The 21705-nt window shown below is 41.0% G+C and overlaps 1 protein-coding gene across 3 annotated transcripts in view; it reads left to right on the forward strand.

Moving 5' to 3' along the window:
- Nucleotides 1-12134: 12134 nt before the first annotated feature.
- Nucleotides 12135-21705, forward strand: part of STT3B (STT3 oligosaccharyltransferase complex catalytic subunit B) — a 97563-nt gene continuing 87992 nt past the window's right edge. The window contains exon 1 of one of the 3 annotated variants that reach the window (XM_059939066.1): nucleotides 12135-12907. In XM_059939066.1, the coding sequence (XP_059795049.1) occupies nucleotides 12597-12907 (311 nt within the window). In that variant the 5' untranslated portion in view covers nucleotides 12135-12596. Of the gene's footprint in view, nucleotides 12908-16939; nucleotides 17022-21705 lie in introns of those variants that run through there. The other 2 variants (XM_059939065.1, XM_059939067.1) reach the window with 2 other exon arrangements.

The following is a 21705-nucleotide window of genomic DNA, read 5'->3' on the forward strand; positions in this document are numbered from 1 at the left end:
CATTTTTTACAGAACTAGTACAAAAAATCTTAAAATTTGTATGGAGACACAAAAGACCCCGAATAGCCAAAGCAGTCTTGAGGGAAAGAAACGGAGTAGGAGGAATCAGACTCCCTGACTTCAGAGTATACTACAAAGCTACAGTAATCAAGACAATATGGTACTGGCACAAAAACAGAAATATAGATCAATGGAACAGGATAGAAAGCCCAGAGATAAACCCACACACCTATGGTCAACTAGTCTATGACAAAGGAGGCAAGGATATACAATGGAGAAAAGACAGCCTCTTCAATAAGTGGTGCTGGGAAAACTGGACAGCTACATGTAAAAGAATGAAATTAGAACACTCCCTAACACCATACACAAAAATAAACTCAAAATGGATTCGAGACCTGCATGTAAGACCAGACACTATAAAACTCTTAGAGGAAAACATAGGAAGAACACGGTTTGACATAAATCACAGCAAGATCTTTTTTGATCCACCGCCTAGAGTAATGGAAATAAAAACAAAAATAAACCAATGGGACCTAATGAAACTTAAAAGCTTTTGCAAAGCAAAGGAAACTACAAACAAGACGAAAAGACCACCCTCAGAATGGGAGAAAATATTTCAAACGAATCAATGGACAAAGTATTTATCTCCAAAATATATAAACAGCTCATGCAGCTCAATATTAAAAAAACAAACAACCCAATCCAAAAATGGGCAGAAGACCTAAATAGACATTTCTCCAAAGAAGACATACAGATGGCCAAGAAGCACATGAAAATCTGCTCAACATCACTAATTAGTAGAGAAATGCAAATCAAAAGTTTAATGAGGTATCACCTCACAACAGTTAGAATGGGCATCATCAGAAAAGAACAAATGCTGGAGAGGGTGTGGAGAAAAGGGAACCCTCTTGCACTGTTGGTGGGAATGAACATTGATACAGCCACTATGGAGAATAGTATGGAGGTTCCTTAAAAAACTAAAAATAGAATTACCATATGACCCAGCAATCTCACTACTGGGCATATACCCAGAGAAAACCATAATTCAAAAAGACACATGCACCCCAATGTTCATTGCAGCACTATTTACAACAGCCAGGTCATGGAAGCAACCTAAATGCCCATCGACAGACGAACGGATAAAGAAGAAGTGGTACATATATACAGTGGAATATTACTCAGCCATACAAAGGAAGGAAATTGGGTCATTTGTAGAGACGTGGATCAATCTAGAGACTGTCATACAGAGTGAAGTAAGTCAGAAAGAGAAAAACAAATATCATATGTTAACACATATATGTGGAACCTAGAAAAATCGTACAGATGAACCAGTTTGCAGGGCAGAAATTGAGACACAGATGTAGAGAACAAACGTATGGACACCAAGGGGGGAAAGCGGCGGGGGTGGTGGTGGTGGTGCTGTGACAAATTGGGAGATTGGGATTGACATCTGTACACTAATATTTATAAAATGGATAACTTATAAGAACCTGCTGTATAAAAGAATAAATAAAGTAAAATTCAAAAATAAAAAAGGAAAGATGTTCAAGAGAGGGCAGTAAGCCCCAGAGCAATAGGAGCCATAAGGAAGCATGAGTAAGTGTCTTTGAGAACAAGTATAGTGAGTGTGTTAGAGGGTAAAGACAGGAAAGGCAGTCACAATGGGAACCAAGACAGAACAGTGGCGTCAGCATATGGACATGGTGCAAGGAAGATGACAGGTCATACGACTGGCCTAGCAGAGTTTTGTTGAGACACTAGAATTGCTGTGCATCCCAAAATAACTTATTGTTTTCTCTGCAGTCTGGCTGTGCATCTGCAGAGAGGTCTTCCTGTCTCTCTTTTACTCCTCTGTGCATCCTTTCAATAAATTCCATTACCCAGAACCCAAATACATCTCTGTTCTTTGAAAACTTGAAAGAGCCTAAGAAACCCACGTTATCAGAAATGAAATGAACATCCCAATCGTAAATGCATTTATAATGCTTTAGATGTTCAGAATATTTTTACAATTAATATATCCCTTCAGCTCCTTTTAATTTTGTTTTTATTATACAAATTATAATGTAGTTTTCAATTTTATAACTTCCAGCTAATGTGCCTTCCATTTCATTATGTCACTAATTTAATAACCAACAAAATCTCTAATTCCTTGGTAAATGAGTTTGTTTTGTGTAGTTATTAAGTGGAAGACATTTCTTCAGCATAATATTTATTGTACCTAATTTTAAAATTAAATGTTTGAGATATGAACAATTTACAATAGAAGTGGGGAGATTCAAAAAAAATGAATACATAAACTCTGAAGCTCAATATATATTAAATTCTCTGGTTAAGCAAGAAAAAGTCCTTATGTCAATTTTTCCTGTTTTCCAGACACCTCTAGGGTGAAATAACAGCATCTTCCTCCTGTTTCGTACAGGTTGCAATTTGTCCTGAGGATGAACGGGAAGAGAGGGAACCCATGAGAGGCTAGCTCTAGGTGTTGGGACAGGCACAGGCCACTCTAATTTCCCATCAGGAAGAAGAATTAACCACAGGCTCAGCCTGCCCCACGGAACCAGAATAGGGCCTGAAGCAATCCTGCGGTTTTATAAGTTTCTTTGAACTTCACTCTGACTTACTTTATATAAGAATATAATACATTGTCTTACAAATATAATGCAGTTATTGATTCTGTGATTATTTTACAATATGTAAAAAAAAAAAAAAATCCCCAGTGTATAAGGATTGGTGATGACACTGCATCAGATCACTGTGATTGTACCTGAAATACATTAAAAGAAAATATTTTTTACTAAAGTAAACTATTTACTCACCTGCTCCTATAAGACTCTCAGGAAGAGGTGGACAGTTCAGCTAAATATCAGGAAGGCACAAAACTTCCTGACATTAAAACAAAATGAAACAACCTTCTTTCTTTCAGGGGAGGCATTTGCAAACAGTTACTTGTTCTTTAGAAAAATTCTATCTGAATTTCTTAATGCACCGTAAAAAATCCCGTCATTACCTCAGAGGTACTTTCATGAAGTACATGATGTAGAATAGATATTCCAGAGGATATGCTAAATTGAACAGTAGAAGAGTTTGGGGGGGGGGGGTGTGGTTTAGGAACAGATTTGCATGAATTCACTGTAGATGGCCTCGTTTTCTGAGCAACCAGCAAATAAAATTATACATGTTAATGGTTTCCATAATATTGGAGCTACTACCTCAATAAGTATGCTTAAAGATACACAATCAGTGATGGCAATTCTGCCTCACTGAGGATGTGAAAAGATTGCCTTAAATATAAAATCAAGTACCCTCAGCCTTACTCATAAGGGAAATGCAAATTAAAACTATGAGTTTGCATCTCACTTGTTGGCAAAAAGCCAAACATTTCTTAACGTACATTGTTGGTGAGCCCTGTGAAATGGGTCTCTCACACACTGTGGTAAGGCAATAGATAAAAGCCCATATAAGGACAATTTATCTATTGAAATTACAAATATACTCATACCAAATTTCACGTATGGTAATTTCTCCAACCCATACACTTGCACTTGGGAAAAATTGCTTCCTTATAAGTCTATTCATTGTATCTTTGTTTGTAGTAGCACAAGATTGGAAACAGCTCAAACACCCACCAATGGGTTATTGATTAAATTAATATGATACATCCATCCTATGGAATATCAGGCAGCCATAAAAAGGAATTAAAATTTTCTCTATGAGCTGATGTGGAAAGATCTTGAAGATAAATATTTAGAAAAAATAAGACAGAGAGAAGTGTGTAGAGCATGTAAAAAGAATGGAAAAATAAGAAAACATGTTCATATGTGCTTGCCTTTTCATAACGAATTTTGAAAGGATACAAAAGGAAATAATAAAAATGATTACCTATAGGGAGAAAAGGGAAGGAATTTGGCTTCAGGACAAAGGGAGGGAGGCAGAGTCTTCACATAACTGTATTACCTCTGTAAAGCATTCAGTAATAGTAGTAGTAGTAATAATAATAATAATAATAAATCAAGCTCTCCAATTTGCATCATTTCAGTGATAAGGAATACTCTAGTTCAGGAGTTGGCAAACTACAACCTGCAGACCAAATCTGACCTGACACCTGTTTTGATAAATCAAGTTTTATTGGAACACAGCCACCTCATTGGTTTATATCAGTGAGTGTTTCTCATCCTCTTAGCCAAGGCATTTGGTCAGGAATTGACACTTGATCCAAGTCAGGCCAATCAGACCCACTGAAACCCAATTACAGGATTTTTGTTTGAGCTATCAGCACAGCCAGACATGCCTGAAGAAGTGACACTGGAGCCCTGGGGCGATAGAAACTCAATGTGATCACAGGGGTCGGGGGTGGGGGGGGGTAGTGTGTTCTTGCCAATGACCTAAGAGAAGGTAAGTTAAGGTAATTTCTGGGAAATTTTTGTTTTCCTTAAAAAAGGGAGACATACATGATTGACACTTCCTGTTCCCCTGACATTCTGCCTCAAATGCTGATGTGATGTCTGGAGCTTTAGCAGCTATCTTAAGATAGTGAGACAGCAGTCAAGAGAATGAAAACCAACCCTGCAGGGCTGTGGTGAGTTAAAGATGCTGATGCTCTAGTTATTGACAGGTGCCTGTGGGCAGCTTCAGTGACCTGCCTAAGGTCACTTGCCTTACTGGCAACCCTGCCTAAGGTCACTTGACTTACTGGCAAGACCTGACCCAGAATGCAACTCTCAGCTGCCCGTCCAGGGCTCTTCCATATGAAAGGTGCTTGCAATTCTAGAGCTGAGGTTGAAGTGTCAACTTTAATCTCATGCAGTGTTTTCCAAACTATGTCTGAGGACTGGATGTTTCATAGCCTGTTAAAAGGTGTTATAAGGAAACAGGTCAAATAGGCTTGGGCAGTGCGGAGGTAAAATTGAGTTACTGCAGAACTTTCCAGAGCATTGAGTATGGCAAAGTTTATCATAAATTTCCAAGGGGGAATTAAAGCATGTTGGGTTTTTTGACCGGGAAAACTTTTTTTTTCTCCCAAAGTATCTTATGGGATGAGTGTGCCTTAGAATCTTCTTTGGGTGATTAAGTGGTGACAGTAGGGTTGTTTCTTTTCATCTTTGCAGGTTATTTAGGTACATTCTTAGGAAAATTATGCAAAAGATTGCTGATAACCTTATCATTCCCCTGTATTAGTTATCCATAGCTGTGTAACAAATTACACAAGGCTTAAAATAATAAACATGTATTTTCTCACAGTTCCTGTGGGCCAGGAATCTGGGTGCAGCTTAGCTGAGTCTTCTGGCTCAGGGTGTCTCATTAGGCTGCAGTCAAGGTGTCATCTGGGGTTGCAGTCATCTCAAGGCTGGGCTGTGGAAGTATCTGCTGCTAAGCAAACTCTTGTGGCTGTTCGCAGCCTCAGGTACTTGCAGGCTGCTGGCCAGAGACAATAGTTCCATGCTACGTGGGGCCCCTTTAGGAGACTACTCACAGTACTATTGTTTGCTTTCCTGAGAGGGGAAAGAAGGAGGAGAAAAGGGGAGGGGGGAGAGGGGAAGGAAGGGGGGCAGGATGAGGAGAGGGGAGGAGGAGGGGGAGGAGAAGAAGAGACTAGTTTTTAATAACCTAATTTCAGAAGCAACAGCCCATCGCTTTTGCTATATTCTGTTGCTTAGAAGTAAGTCACTCCATCCAGCCCACACCCGATGGAGGAGATCCACAGGGTGTGAACACCAGCAATCAAGGATCACTAGAAGCTGCCTACCACACCTGCCCTCTGAGGTTTTCTTGCCACCTTAGCTTCCCACTAGTTTATCTAGCAGATATTTCAGTGAAACAGCATTCCTAGGTGGTGGTTGATTTGAGGCAGGTACTTCCTAGTTTAAAGAAACAGAGAAGTGTTGAGATGGGCTCAGGTCAAGGGGGATTATTTTAAGGAGGTCCACAGAGGTAAGTCTCACAGCCCATCTGTCATTGTTCTAGATATAGAAGTAGTCCCAGTAACAGTGTCAAAAACCAACATGGATTGCGTGCTTCCTTTGTGCCTAAGTGTTGGTCCAAGTTCTCCTGGATTGTTTCCTTTATTCCTCATTAGGACCCTAAAAGGAAGGTGCAGTCCTTATCCATGCTTTAGAGATGAGGAGACCAAGGCACAGAAGGGTGAAGAAACTTGCCATAGGCCACGTGACTCAGAAGTCGAGCCGGGATTTGATCTTTGGCAGGATGTCCCCAGAGCTTGTGCTCTAAACCACCACGTAACACTGCTTCTCGGCAGCCCAGCTAGGAGCTCACAACCTCATCACTTTTCTCCCACATTTCTCCCTTTCTGCTTCCCTCTCCCCTCTGGGGCTGCGGGTCACCAGACAGGTACTCCGACTGATGCTTATCAGAAGGGGATGATGTAAGAGTGAAGTCCCTCAGTCACCAAATATTTATAGTTGCCAATTAAATGCCAGGCTCTGGCCACCCCCTCCTGTGGTGTGTTTAGTACAAGAATGTGTGTCATGCTGTTTTGGTTCCTCTAGGAAGGATGAAAACTCCTTTAAGACCTGTGCCACTCCCGAGACACGGAATCATCACTTAGGTCTTTCTTGACCACAGTGGAAATGCCAGGCACTGAGGATCAGTCATTTTGTCTTTTCTTGACCTGACTTGATCCTCTGTGTGCTTTCTAAGCCAGACTTCTAAAAAGGGTGGTTTACACTCCCTGTCACTGCATCCTTTGCTTCCGATCCCCCCTCACCCGCTGCCATCTGGTTTCTGCTCCTTACTGCTTCCCTACACTGGCCTTGCGAAAGGAACTGGCCAACTCCTGGTTGCCAAACACGGCACACTTTCCAGCAGTGTCACACTGCACTTCTCTCCACTCTGTGCCACTGCTAGCCTCGTTTCTTTCCCCTTTCTCCACTTAGCTGCTGGAACATCACCCTCTCTGCTGGTTCTTCCATCTCTTTGGCTCCTGTCTTGCCTCCCTTATAGGCTCATTCTCGATCTTCTTAATCTGGGAGTTCCTTAGGGTTCTGTCTTCAACCCTTCTATCATTCTCTCTAAATTAAGTTCCACCAAAATTTCATCCATGGCCAAGAAGTCCTCAACCTTTATCCCCAGAAAAACGTTTCCCTCTTGAGCATCAGATCTCTTTATCTATGTGCCTCTATGTTAGACACCTCCTCTTGCATATCCTAAAGAGACTTAAAGCATGACATGTCCAAAGCTGATCTGATCATCTTCCCTCCGAACCTGTGCCTTGTCCTGTGCTCCCCATTTCTGTGACACCACCTCCCACCCCAGACTCATCCTAACTCTGACTTCCACCATCAATTTTTGGATTCTGCTCCCTTGATACCTCTCCAATCTAGCACTTCCTCTCTGGACCCCACCCTTCTACTCTCACCCTTTCCAGTATACTCTTCATGCTGCTGTCAAACATTTCTTTCCATTAACCAAGTCTGATGGTTTTATTGTTGTTCTAAATGCTTCAGTGACTCCCAGCTGCTTAAAGGTTAATATCTCAACTCCTTAACCAGGCAGACAAATCCTTGATAATGTGGTTCTTATCTCCCTTTCAGCCTCATCTTCCAACGCACCTTCATTAATACTGCATTTCGAGTATGACTTCCAAGGACTTCCTTGTTTCTGCTTGGAATCCCCGCATCCCTCTGCCTGGTGAATTTCTGCTTTGCTCCTGATATTTCACCACTCCACTCATCACACTGTACCACTTACGTTTGACTGTCTAACCCCTCGGAGATTTGAACTCAGTGAGGACATTATAAGCGCCTAGCAGGATCAAGAAGTTAAGTGCAGAGAGGCAAAACAGTACACCCAATCTTCATGCACAAACTGGAAACCATTTTTTCTATGTTGGTGAGCTGGAAACTGAGAATGAACCGTGTTGCAATTTATGCCTATGGGTTCCTTAATAGTTCTTCAGTAATGCATTCCTCACAGAAGTAACCTCGGAAATCTCAGATATTGGCCCTCATAGACTGATGAGATCTCTCACTGGTCCCCTCTCCAATGTGCTTCCCACATTGCACACCAGTAACCTTTTCAAACTGCACAATGATCATCTCTCACGCCATATCACACACACCACATCCTGCTTAAAGCCCTTCATGGTTCCCTATTACTCTGCAGTTACAACAAAACAAAATCACCTCTTAACATGATCCACACTATCTGGCCATTTCTTCAACTCCTATCCCACATTGTTCCACTATCTGTGTTGCAGCCATACTGGCCCTTTTCTGGGTTCCTTGTACTTGCCTCCCCAGCCCCCCGGCAGGGCCTTTGCATGTGCTTCTCTGTCTGGATAATTCTTTCCATTCTTCTTCCCCTGGTCCATTCATTCTCACCCCCAGTCCTCACCCCTAGTGCTGCTTCCTAAGGGTAACGTTCTCATCTTCTGAAGATCAAATCCCCTGTGTATCTCCCTTCCATTGTATTTGCCACATTCCATTTTTGGTACTTAGTAACGTGATGGTTCAATGTCCACCTCCCTAGGGCTGGAACCACATCCCTCATGTTCCCTCCTGCATCCCATGATCCACATAGAGCCTGGCATAAAGGAGGAGCTCAATGAATACTTGAATGAATCCCCAAGTGAGTGAGTGAGTGAAGATCAAGAATAACAGGATTTATGTCATGGTGTGTTCTGCCTATGTTTTCCTCTAAGAGTTTAATAGTGTCTGGCCTTACATTTAGGTCTTTAATCCATTTTGAGTTTATTTTTGTGTATGGTGTTAGGGAGTGTTCTAATTTCATTCTTTTACATGTAGCTGTCCAGTTTTCCTAGCACCACTTATTGAAGAGGCTGTCTTTTCTTCACTGTATATTCTTGCCTCCTTTATCAAAGATAAGGTGACCATATGTGCATCACAGCAAGATCCTTTTTGACCCATCTTCTAGAGAAATGGAAATAAAAACAAAAATAAACAAATGGGACCTAATGAAACTTCAAAGCTTTTGCACAGCAACGGAAACCATAAACAAGACGAAAAGACAACCCTCAGAATAGGAGAAAATATTTGCAAATGAAGCAACTGACAAAGGATTAATCTCCAAAATTTACAAGCAGCTCATGCAGCTCAGTATCAAAAATACAAACAACCCAATCCAAAAATGGGCAGAAGACCTAAATAGACATTTCTCCGAAGAAGATATACAGATTGCCAACAAACACGTGAAAGAATGCTCAACATCATTAATCATTAGAGAAATGCAAATCAAAACTACAATGAGGTATCACCTCACACAGGTCAGAATGGCCAGCATCAAAAAATCTACAAACAATAAATGCTGGAGAGGGTGTGGAGAAAAGGGAACCCTCTTGCACTGTTGGTGGGAATGTAAATTGATACAGCCGCTATGGAAAACAGTATGGAGGTTCCTTAAAAAACTAAAAATAGAACTACCATACGACCCAGCAATCCCACTACTGGGCATATACCCTGAGGAAACCATAATTTAAAAAGAGTCATGTACCACAATGTTCATTGCAGCTCTATTTACAATAGCCAGGACATGGAAGCAACCTAAGTGTCCATCAACAGATGAATGGATAAAGAAGATGTGGCACATATATACAATGGAATATTACTCATTCATAAAAAGAAACGAAATTGAGTTATGTGTAGTGAGGTGGATGGACTTAAGGGTCTGTCATACAGAGTGAAGTAAGTCAGAAAAAGAAAAAAAAATACCATATGCTAACACATATATATGGAATCTAAAGAAAAAAATGGTTCTGAAGAACCTAGGGGCAGGACAGGAATAAAGACGCAGACGTAGAGAATGGACTTGAGGACGCAAGGAGTGGGAAGGGTAAGCTGGGAAGAAGTGAGAGAGTGGCATGGACATATATACACTACCAAATGTAAAATAGGAGCTAGTGGGAAGCAGCCGCATAGCACAAGGAGATCAGCTCCGTGCTTTGTGACCACCTAGAGGGGTGGGATAGGGAGGGTGGGAGGGAGGGAGACGCAAGAGGGAAGAGATATGGGGATATATGTATATGTATAACTGATTCACTTTGTTATAAAGCAGAAACTAACACACCATTGTAAAGCAATTATACTCCAATAAAGATGTTAAATGGGAAAAAAAAAAAAGAATAACAGTTTTCCCTGCTGCTTTTACCCTCATGACTACTCTGGATTTGCATATGTACCTTAACAAATTTTCAAAATATTTCCAGATAAGCGATCTAATTTGATATTAACAATTGACTCGAAGAGTAGAAAGGGTAACCCATGCAGGTGACTTGTCCAATGTTACATGGCTAGTAAGCAAAAAAGTGGGACCAGAACCAAGCTTTGTCACTTTTCAGACCAGGGCTCTGGCCATTAAACAACCAAAAAGGAAGCAAAAGAAGATAACATACAACTTAATAGGCAGCATCTACACAAAAGACAATAAAATTGAGATATCCAAATAGAAACACAAAATAAGATTTATTTTAGGCTGATAGAACTTTGGTTCATGGAACACGGGCACAAGTTCTCTAAATGCTGGCATTTTAGCCTAGAAGGTTTGGGCTCTGACATAGAGCAAGTCACCTAGAATTCTGGTACAACAGGACTCAGTTAATATTCTATCATAATTCTCATTAAAATTTAGATGTTCAATAAATGTCGGCTATTAAATCATTAGTGGGAAAGTCTATTTCTGGAAACCTTTTCATCCTTTCCTTAATGAGACTATTTATTTATTTAATTTTATAAGTAAATGAGAGAAAAGTTAATCACTTAGCAGGTTGAGTACGTAGCTGGGTCCAGTTGTTTCAAAGAGCAGCCGCTAACCAAGGCTACTTATTCATTTAGCTAACATTTTGAAAAGACCTACTATTTAAACACAACTTCTAAATGTGTTTACATTTTCTGTACTAAATTTTTTAATGACTTAATAATTGAGTGCCTTTATAATATTACGTGAATACACGCTTTTAAGTTCAGATGTTATTTACCTAATAAAATGGACAATTTTACGTAAATGTTAATTTACATGAAAAGTTAATCAAGTATTTACGGAGTGTTGATCATACTGAAAGCTCCGTGCCTTTCCTGGGGCTTATATCAGAGCACGTCTAGTCTCCATATATTATATATAGAGAGAGAAATTTTTATTGAAATAAAGTTGATTACTCCACTTATATTTAAACTCATTTTGCTTTGAGTTTAGTCTACCGGGTAGCACTTTCTTTTGGGGGACAGGGGCGTGGGTAAAGGGGGAGAAAGGTGTAAAAATACAAACTAGACGTGCAAATATTCGTGTACAGGGATCTGCAGTTCGCTATCACCTAATGAAGAAAGGATTGGGTAACAGCTTAAAGTCCACAGAAAGTTTCACCCGTCTGATGGAATGTATGCAACTGTTAACAATTTCCTACATTTGCCCACATTTCCAGTGAACAAACGTCATCTTTGCAATCAGGAAAATACAAGAAGTGAAAAAAGCCGGAGAAAGTCGCACTTCCCTTGTCCCACGGGGTCGTTCCCGAGCTAGAGGCTTGTTTGCCGGCTCCGATGAGTTCCCAGCGCCGGCAAACGTGCCCTCGTCCGGGACCTGGGAGGCAGGCCGCCAGGCGCAGCTCGCTGGGCTGGTCGTGGGGCGGCCGCGGGCTGGTGATTCGCTGCGCCAGAAGCGGGGAGCCCCAGGCGGCAGATCCCTACGCGCCAGACCCACGCGCGGGGCACTAGGACTGCGCGCCTGCGCGCCCGGTCACGTGACGGGCGCTCCGCGCAAAGCGGGTTAAAAGTCACGACCGCGCAGCGCCCGCGAGCGCCAGGCCAGTCGGCGCGGCGCTCCCTGCGTCCCCTAAACTGGTTCTAAAGGAAGCCGCCCGTCTGTCCTCGACCACCTCCCGCCCCCTTGGCCCGGCTCAGCTCCAAGCAACGCGCGGAGCCGCCTAGCGCCCCTCCTGGCCGCCAATACAGGCGCGCGAAACTGCGTCTTTCAACTGACAATGAAACCGTAACCCCGCAGCCAGGCCGCTCCGGGCGAACAGGCGCGAGGCCGGGAGGGGGAGGGGAGAACGGTTGGGCCAAGCCCCGCCCCAGCTCGCGCCCCCATTGGCCGGCACCGCGGTTCTGGGCCCGCCCCCTAACGGACCTGTCGCATTGTGACAGGCGTAGGGGCCAGTTCCTGTTGGGTCGGGGGCGGAGTCAGGGGTAGCCTGAGCTCCGCCCGGACTTCGGGGGACTCCTCCTCCTGCTCCTCACGGCGGGGTGGGCGGCGTTGTGGGGGGAATGTCATTGCCGCTCCGAGCCGTGGTGTCGCCTCTGTCTGCTCCTGCTCTTTTTCTGGCGCCCTCGTCCCGTCGGCTTTCGCCGCTGCCGCAACTGCACTGGGAAGACGGATGGCTAGAGGGGCGCAGGGGCCATCCGAGTTGAGAGAGCGGCGGTCGCGGCCGCTGCTGAGGCGGAGACTCCCCGCCGCCGCCTCCACCCCCTGTCCCCCGGCCTCGCGGCGCTAAGGGCGGGCGCGCGCGGCTCTCTTCCCTCCTCCTCCTCTTTCTTCCTCCTCCTCCTCCTCCTCCTGCGGGTCCCCGCCCAGCACCCCTCGGACCAGGCGGCGGCGGCGGAGCGGAGCGAGACCCGCCGCCGGGGCACAACATGGCGGAGCCCTCGGCCCCGGAGAGCAAGCACAAGTCGTCCCTCAACTCATCCCCGTGGAGCGGCCTCATGGCCCTGGGGAACAGCCGGCACGGCCACCATGGGCCCGGGGCCCAGTGCGCGCACAAGGCGGCGGGCGGCGCGGCGCCGAAGCCGGCCCCCGCGGGGCTGTCCGGGGGGCTGTCGCAGCCGGCCGGCTGGCAGTCGCTGCTCTCCTTCACCATCCTCTTCTTGGCCTGGCTCGCCGGCTTCAGCTCGCGCCTCTTCGCCGTCATCCGCTTCGAAAGCATCATCCACGAGTTCGACCCGTGGTAAGTGCCCGCCGCCCCTCCCCCGCCGCGGGCCCGGGACCGGCGCCTCCCTCCCCCCAATCCCCCCACCCCCCGCGCTCTGCCCGGACCCGCCACTGGTCCCGAGCTCGGGCGCGCCCCCTCCTGCAAGCGAAGTTTCCCCTGCGCCGCTCGAGGCGGGGCGTCGGGGCCCGAGCGGGACCTTGACCCGGGTCGGGCGAGTCTGCAGACTCCCAGGAGGGCGAACGCTTCTCTTCGCAGCCGCCTCGGCCCGCGGAGCCCGACCCGCCGCGCCGGGCGGCGGACTACCCGCCTCCCCGCCCGCGGCTCTCGCCTGCTCTCAGCTTCTCGCGCGCGTTTTTGGCTGGTTGGGATGGGCTCGCCCAGGGGGTGCCCTGTTGCAGTTGGAGGTGAGTCCAGATGTGCAGGAGCCTCGTCGGCGCAGCCTCGCAGTTGCACGCTTTTACCGTGTCTCTCTTGGCTCTCAGACGGGAAGGGAAAAAGCGAGGGAGTGAGGTGTTGGAGGAAAGGAAATAAGATCCCTAAAAGTGATCGGAAAGCTAGGGACGCTTACTTAACGTTAGATATTTTCAAGAGTGGCTTTTTTTCAAGCCTTTAAGTGCACTCTGCACCTCACCGGTCCACAATTATCTTGGGCTACTTTTTAGAGCAGGCTCATTATTCTGTGAGCCAAACTGTCACCCTCAGTATGTTATGCGCAGTATCCGAAAGCGTTGCATTAGTTCCTTTATTGGTCTCTGCAGGAAGGTTTGTGGATTAGAGAACAAACAGTTCCATAGTGATGGGGAGCCCTAGATTGTAATACTGAAGTTTCACATGGTATTAGGGACTGACCTGAATGTTTTAGGAAATTACCGCATAAAGAGCACTAGCTAATTTAGCTAACTTAATTTACTGGTCTGTGAATTATTTAGATAGGAAGAGTGCTTTAATTTTTTTTTTCCAACTTGACCAACCTGGGTTAAGTTTTCTTTGTTTTTTGTTTTAGCCCTAGTCTATGCTTTTTAAACTGACTTAATTCATCTTCTTGACCTATCACCCTTGAGTTCATCTTACTTCCTTATAATTAGGCCCAACTAACCTTGAGGGTATTTGTCATTGGAAGTACAGAGAGAGAATCTTCTTGAGAGTTACTAAATATATGGATAACAAATATTTGGGGGAGGGAGTTACCCATATATTAAAATACCAATTGAAGTTCTGTTACAGATAGAAAAATTAGTAGTGCATCATCTGTTGAACACCAGAGGGGTCCACTTCTGGAGAATCCAACTTAGGTAGACAGTTAACAGCTGTGACATGCTTCCATTGCAACGTTTCCATTCCATTTTAGAGGTTTGATTTTTTTAAAAAAACAACTTCTGTGTTACTTGGAATCACAGAAGAAAATAAATTACTGTGATGCTTATGAACTAGACAGAGTTTTCTTAGTCTTAGCTTTGAAACACATAAGCAAATTAGATAAAAATGAAATTGAAACCAGAAAATGAAAACTGCTAATGTTTTGCTGAACGTGTAAAAAGAGAAAGTTGTGTTTTTTCAGTTTACAAGAGCAGAAGTGCATGGTTGACCAAACATTACGGGTAACAAAAATTGTGAATAATATTTCTGGAGAGTATCATTTTTATAAACAGAAGGCTGCATAATGTTTAGTACTAACATTGAGGCTTAAATTAAGGATTGCAGAAAAATTCACAACTGAATGATGAGATGATGGATATTTTTCCTAATTTTGAAGGAAGATTAGAAATCTGCATCAAGTGAGCCGAAGAGTTTCTACTAAAATGAGTATTATAATCATGAAAAGTCTTATCGGGTTGCTTCACAGATAAGTTTTTTTTTTTTCAATATGGCAAAAAATTAAAAGTTGATTTCTTCTCTAGTTTCAAGAATATGCTTGGAGAGCATAACCCTTTTTTACTCACACAAAAATTTGTTTGTGTCTTTCTGTGTATAAAACACATTTCAGAAACATCCTTTAGTAGAACGAATAACATTCTACAATTCGAATTTTAATTCATATACTCTAATCTAAAGGTATATAAACCTCTTCGGTCTTAAAGACCTATTAATGTAGGTTTTCAGCTTACTGGTAGTTTTAATATATACGTTTTATTATATTCCTGGTTAAGCGTTTATGTTCATAATGTTAGGTAATTCTGACTAGTAGTAAATAGCCTTTTATAATAAAGGAATTGTCCCTATCCTTTATTGTGAATGGAGATTTGCCAGTATAAATCTAATGTCTTAAGTATAATTCAGGTGACTTAATGAGAGAATTTTCAGTCAAAAAAAAAAAAAATCCCTTGTTTGCTCACTTATGTTTTTCTTTTCATGTCGTTCAAAGATCTCAGTTAGGCATCTTATTTTTATAATCCATTCCTGTTGAAAAATTTGGATTTTAAAGTGGTTTTCCTTCAAAGCTACTAATAGTACCAGCACTTTGATTCTACAAACATTCTAGTGTTATACTATCTTGGGAGTCTCTCGGATTACTGTTTTAACATGTAGTAGTAACATGAACCTTTAATAATGTTTAAATGTTCCTCTCAGGTTGTGTATCCACAAACCAATTTATTCTGGCCTTTCCTGATCCCTTTTTCTCATGTCTCTGTTCTGGCTTCAATTCTGAAATCTTTTTAGTGAAAAGTTTACTTTCTCTGTTTGATTGTGAGTTATTTCTGTAAATTTTAACATTAGTACTTAAATTGCGTAAGACTCTAGTTAGCTGCCAAAGGTGACTCATTGTCACAAAGTTATACTTGTTTTTTAAGTTTGTCATTCAAGTTATTTTATAAATCTTACCAGTTGTTACAAGGTTTGGTATGTGATGTTCAATAGTATTTATTGAATTTTAAAATACACTGCACTTTTTTAGAACTTGGCCACATTTTTGGTAATGATCTCTTCACCACTTCACTTTAGTAATTTCCTCCCTTATCAGTTGACTTGATCAGACATGAGGACACAGTTTGAGAATTTGTTGTCTGTACTTGGCAAACATTTGGTTGACCAACTAGTTTAACAGCACCTAATTTTATCTTCTTTTTATCTGGAGCAGAATGTAGTTTCTACTTATTTTTGTTGTAACTATTAATACTTTCATATTAACCAGGTGCTTTTCCCATAACCATTATCTTGTTAAATTGTGGTAGCTTTTCCCACAGAGACAATGGAAAAGCTCCCTATAAAAGAGTTGCATTTTTCCCTGCCTGTACAGGTTGTAGGGGGTTCTCCTTGGACCCCTAGAAGAAGAATTCTCTGAGCCTTGAGTTTTGGCTGCAGTTAGCTGTAAAAGGGCAGCAGATGCCTTTTCGCAGGGCAGAAAGCTGCAATTTAGAGTTGAAACTTGGGATGCAATTTTTCATAGAAACTATGGTATAAATAGGTTAATTAGTACAAACATGTTTTCAAAGGAGTGATAAACCTTTGGAACATAAGCTGTTTGTAAGTTGGGGGTACTTCCTGTACTTTGAGGTCTCCATGTTTTTCTTCACTTTGCAGATGACAAAAAGAGGCTATTGACCTCAGTTCTGAAGAAGACAAAATGGGTAATAAAACAAATTTTAGATCAGAAACATCCCTCAATCGTAAAAAGGCACTTTATGGAATCATTAGCAACAGCAGTCCAAATGCACTTCAGAACAGGTACAGTAAGTCCCTACATACGAACCTTCAAGTTGGGAACTTTCAAAGATGGGAACGTGCCCCTGTATGCCAGCTGTTGTACTGTACTACTGTACTTTTAAAGGAACTGTACTGTAAGATTAAAAATGTTTTCTATATTTTTTGTGTTTGTTTTTTATGTATTATTTGTGTGAAAAGTATTATAAACCTATTACAGTACAGTACTATGTAGCTGATTGTGTTAGCTGGGTACCTAGGCTAACTTTGTTGGACTCAGGAACAAATGTGACTTACTCACGTGCTCTTGGAACGGAACTTGTTCATTTGTATGTAGGGGACTTACTGTATACTGTCACTGATTTCATTGTAATTTAAAACTTTTCTAGCCTTGAGCTCTTGAGATCATTCTACGAACACTCAGGGAGGAGGTGCAAGGAGTGCCTTGAACTGCTGGGTTGGATGATGGGATTGGACCTGCTCCCATTGGGTGAGTGTGGTGGCTCCTATAGGTAGTAATCCTGGGTTTCCTGAGGCATGTCCTGGGGGAGTTAGGCTCTGTCAGCAACCACTTTGGAACTTTTTCTTTCTTTAGAGTATTCATACATTGAGGGCTAACTTGAATAATACTGCACACCACATACTGCCATGAGTAGTTTGCATAAAGACAACGTTGGTCGTAGAAACTTAGAATAAGGAATTGCATTATATGCTCTGACCCAGTTATTATGAATATGAGGAAACTTACTAGTCTGTCTATGGTCTATCTCTGATTTTTATGCTCTCAGTAAGTTTTGGGTGCTTTGGGGTATGAGAGAAAATGTTAAAAGTTCTCTTCATCGTGATATCTTATTTATCAGTGCATATGTGCTCTCAGAAATAACGGAAAGATTAATATTCTCCAGTGACTGAATCATATTTTTTTTCCTCAATTTGTTTACTTTGCAAACTTAGTGCTATTAGAGAAAGACAATATTGCAGTTAACTTGAATTATAAAGCACCCTACAATTCAATAGACCTGTATAATGCTAATTGTTATGAAAATTTTCAAGCATACAGAAAAGTTGAAAGATTTTTACAGTGAACACTCATACTGAACATGTGGATTCTACAGTTAGTATTTACTTTATTTGCTTTATCATATCTTTTTATCTGTCCATTACTGTTTTTAAATCTTACTTCTAGGATACCGATAGTGTACTGTTCACTCTAATGTAAAGAATGTCATCTTTGTTCCTGAACTCCATGATAAAGAGGAGCTCTTATTTCCGGGTAGCATTTATTTTCTATAATACTTGAATATAATGAGTATAAATACTGTTTATATATCATCTTTGATTGGAGTGCAGGTTAGAACCAGATTCAATCATCCTAGGTTTTGGTTAGTAACTTACCTAACCTACATCATAAGTCATTGCATTAGCCCACGTCTGTTAAATGACTTTTTTGAATCTGGTGTCTCAGGAGAAGCTCTGAAGTTGTTAGAAAGATATTGATGTTGGTTTTATTAGATTTAGTTTATGTGGAACTCCTAAACTCTTTTGAATTATTAGAAGCCTTTTATTGGTCAGCCTGTTGCTTACTGTGATGAGTCTTATGCTCTTTCTTTGCCATGTTTTATCCACATGGAATGCTTAATGGAGTTTTATGTATGATTGCAGAAGTGGCTTCTGTCAGTCCTTACAATAAATAGGAAGACAGGAAAACATTTTCAAATAATGTAGGACCCACAACTATACTATATGGGCAAATTAATACTATTGAAAGGGAAAAAATCTCTAAATGGTTAACCTGCTACTGCAGCTTCACCCCTTTATTTGCTTTACCTTTTTCTGGTGGACATTTTTTGTTTTTAAACCTCTTACTCTTTTCTGAGAAGGTTTCTGTGTCCTTACTTTACCTTTTTCTTACATGAATAATTTCCAAGGATTTAGAAATTGATAGAAAGTGGCAATACCATAAGATTTAAAAAAAAAAAAAGTTTGTTAGGTCAGGGTTGGAAGAAATAGGAGCAACTGCTTGAGGCTCTCATATTTTAGTATTGATAAATGTAGGTTAACTGGCATTTGTAGACATTCCAGGAAACCTAACTACTATTTGGAGCTTTATTTCTTTGGAAAAGTGCTTTCGTAGTTTTTAATGAAAGACATTTAAACATATTTTCGAGTATAACCTGTATGTAAGTTGGTGTCTTTATGTTGGAGAAGTTTGTACTATTTTTAGGAAAACAAATTTCTAGAAAATTGTGGCTGGTACACTAAGTTGACCATATCATCTGTGACTTTTTTTCTTTCTTTGGAACTTAGTATTGCAAGGTAACTTTAACATATGTTCTAAATAGTGGTAGATACTTAGTTTTTACCTTGTCTTATAAGTTGATTTTAGATCCTAGAATTGAAGAGATCAGGTAACATCTTTTATTTCTGTAGATAAAAAATATTTCAATTCAGTATTCCTTTCAAGGATTGAATAATACAGGTCCACCTGTTCTCCAAAATCTATGTCTCCACCTGTTCTACAAAATCTTGTCCTTTTTATTGCATTCTCTGCCTCCAAGGCAGGCTTAAAGGAACGTGTCTTCCATTTAATTTAATGTTTTTTAATCAGCGGCCCTGATTTAAGTCTTAACACGTTGACCTATCAGAATGCCCCGGGCACAGTCCCTGCTCTAGCTAACCACACTCATTAGTTGGATGATGGCTAATTACTTTGTTTGTTTTGATGTAGGGAAGAGAGAAGAGTTGATGGTGGCTGAAAGTTGTTATACCTGAATGACTAGGGAATTTTCAGAGAGGGGCTTTTAAGGGAATAGCTGAATGAGAGGGAAAGATGATTGAATCCAACTGAATGTTGTTTTCATTTACATTCGTCCGTAAAAAGTTCAGAGTAATGAGGTTGGAAATATTAAGCCATTTGAGTTAAGAGAATTATGGGGTGGAAGTTAAACTTTTGGAGTAGACTCAGAATTCTATAGTCTAAAGTACTTTTAGAGTATATGTTGGTTGGATTGGCTTGTTTTCTGGGTGAAGAAGCTGACTGCCAGAGTGGTGAAGTACTTTTTCTAAGGTGGTACAGTTGTGGCTTGGCTAGATTCTTTTCTATTTTCTTTGCACCTGTGTTTGCATTAGAGGAAGTTTTTGAGAAGTTGTTTGAAAATTGTTACTTCAGAAGATGAGGGGAAGTTAGTGTCTACCATTCACTTTATTTTTTTAGAGATAACTTTTTAAAAAAGTACTTATTTATTTATTTGGCTGCATCAGGTCTTAGGTCATCAAATCCGTGGCATGTGGGATCTTTGGTTGTGGCATGCAAACTCTTAGTTGTGGCCTGTGGGATCTAGTTTCCTGACCAGGGGTCGAACCCGGGCACCCTACCTTGGGAGGAAGAAGTCTTAGCCACTGGACCACCAGGGAAGTCCCTACCATTCACTTTAAACTGACAGTGTGGGAGATGTTGGCAATTCAAGTTTAGTCATGGAAACAGCTTTTGTGTGAAGTTTGACTTCTTTAGAACTAGTGATTTTAAAAACTGCATCAGTTATCTGTAATTTCCATGAGTTAATAGTTTCCGTAGTTTAACTTTTCAAACTTTTATTTTTTGACTTTTTTCCTTCATTCTTAATTTTTTCTTCATTCTTATCCCAAGGGAAATATTAATGCATAAAACATAAAGAAATTTTGTTTCTCTTAGTAAAGTATTAGCGATTTGCTGATGACCAAGTTGGTAATGTTTCTTTTGGGGCTTCCTTTTAATTTCTTTTTCATGCCTTGAAGGTTTATTAGCTATTCTCAGGTAAAGATTTTTCTTCATACTATGGGTGTTCTTTTTTTTAATGTTATCTAGCAAACTCTCCAACCTGCAAATGACTTCAAGAGAATTTGGTTTTTAAACTTAAATTATTGGACTCCTCTCTCTTTCTATAGATAGATGGATAGATAATATTACAGCACATACTGTTTTCTATACTATTTTAAAAATTAAAATATAGTAATTCATAATTAATTTCTAAAGTGCCGGTATATGTGCAGCTTAAATTATTGTTTGTTGCTGGCCAGATGAGTGGAGTTGGTGAAAAGAATCATGCCTGGAAACTCACTTGTGACCATAATGCTTTTTTTTTTTTTAATTGAGGTAGAGTCGACATAAAACATTAGTTTCAGATATACAACATAATGACTTAATATTTGTATACATTTTGAAATGATCACCAGGGTAAGTCTAGTTAACATCTATCACCTTAACATAGTTACCCCCAATTTTTTTTTCTTGTGATGAGAACTTTTTAGATCTACTGTCTTAGCAGTTCATGCTTATTCTTATAACACCAGTAACTCCTGTAAAGAAAAATACACCCTATTTAAGAAGTTTTTATTGTTAAACTAAATTATTATATGATCTTACTTGTGTAATCCACAGGAAAAATAATGGAGTACAGAGTTATTGGAAGGTAGCACTCTTGTCGTTTTTGAGTTATTCTTTGAAAATGTCTTAAATATTTACATAAACGGGGAAAGAAATGTATTCTACAGAGGCTTTTTATTATCAGTGAGAAGATGTTCAGTTTCAGCCTTTAAAAAATTTTTTCACTTGTGGTGAAATATCAAACATTCTGAAAAGTATTTAAACCTAATATACAGTGTAATGACTAATTATAAAATAAACACCCATGTGACCATCACTCACATCATCAAGAAAATTGCCACGACCTCAGAATTCTTGGTGTGTACTTTCTCAATCCATCCCCTTCCACGCCACACACTTTACAATAATTACATTCTTGCTTTTTCCCCTAGGTGGTATAATTCTGAGTGCATTCCTAAATAATATAATTTAGTTTTGCCTATTTAAAAACTTTAGAAAAATGCACTTGTGGCTTTTGTGTCTTGCTTTTTTTGCTCATCATTGTTTTTAAGATTCATCTTCACTGATCAAAGAGTTGTTGAGTGTATGTGGATAATAAGGTTTAGCAATAATTTGATTAACCAGGCTTCTCACCCACCGAGGAGGTTGCCTGCTCTTTTGCAGCAGGAAGGAAGTATCTGTTAGAAAGAGAAGGCATCCTTCTCTTCACTTGAGATAAAAAGATTGTCTCATGGTTGAACACTGAGCTCTAGTCAACCTGGTCTCTAGATAACCTTGACAAGTGTTTTAAAGGTACTAACTGACCAGAGAG

Source organism: Balaenoptera ricei, chromosome 11 (genome assembly GCF_028023285.1).
Source record: "Balaenoptera ricei isolate mBalRic1 chromosome 11, mBalRic1.hap2, whole genome shotgun sequence".
NCBI lineage: Eukaryota > Metazoa > Chordata > Mammalia > Artiodactyla > Balaenopteridae > Balaenoptera > Balaenoptera ricei.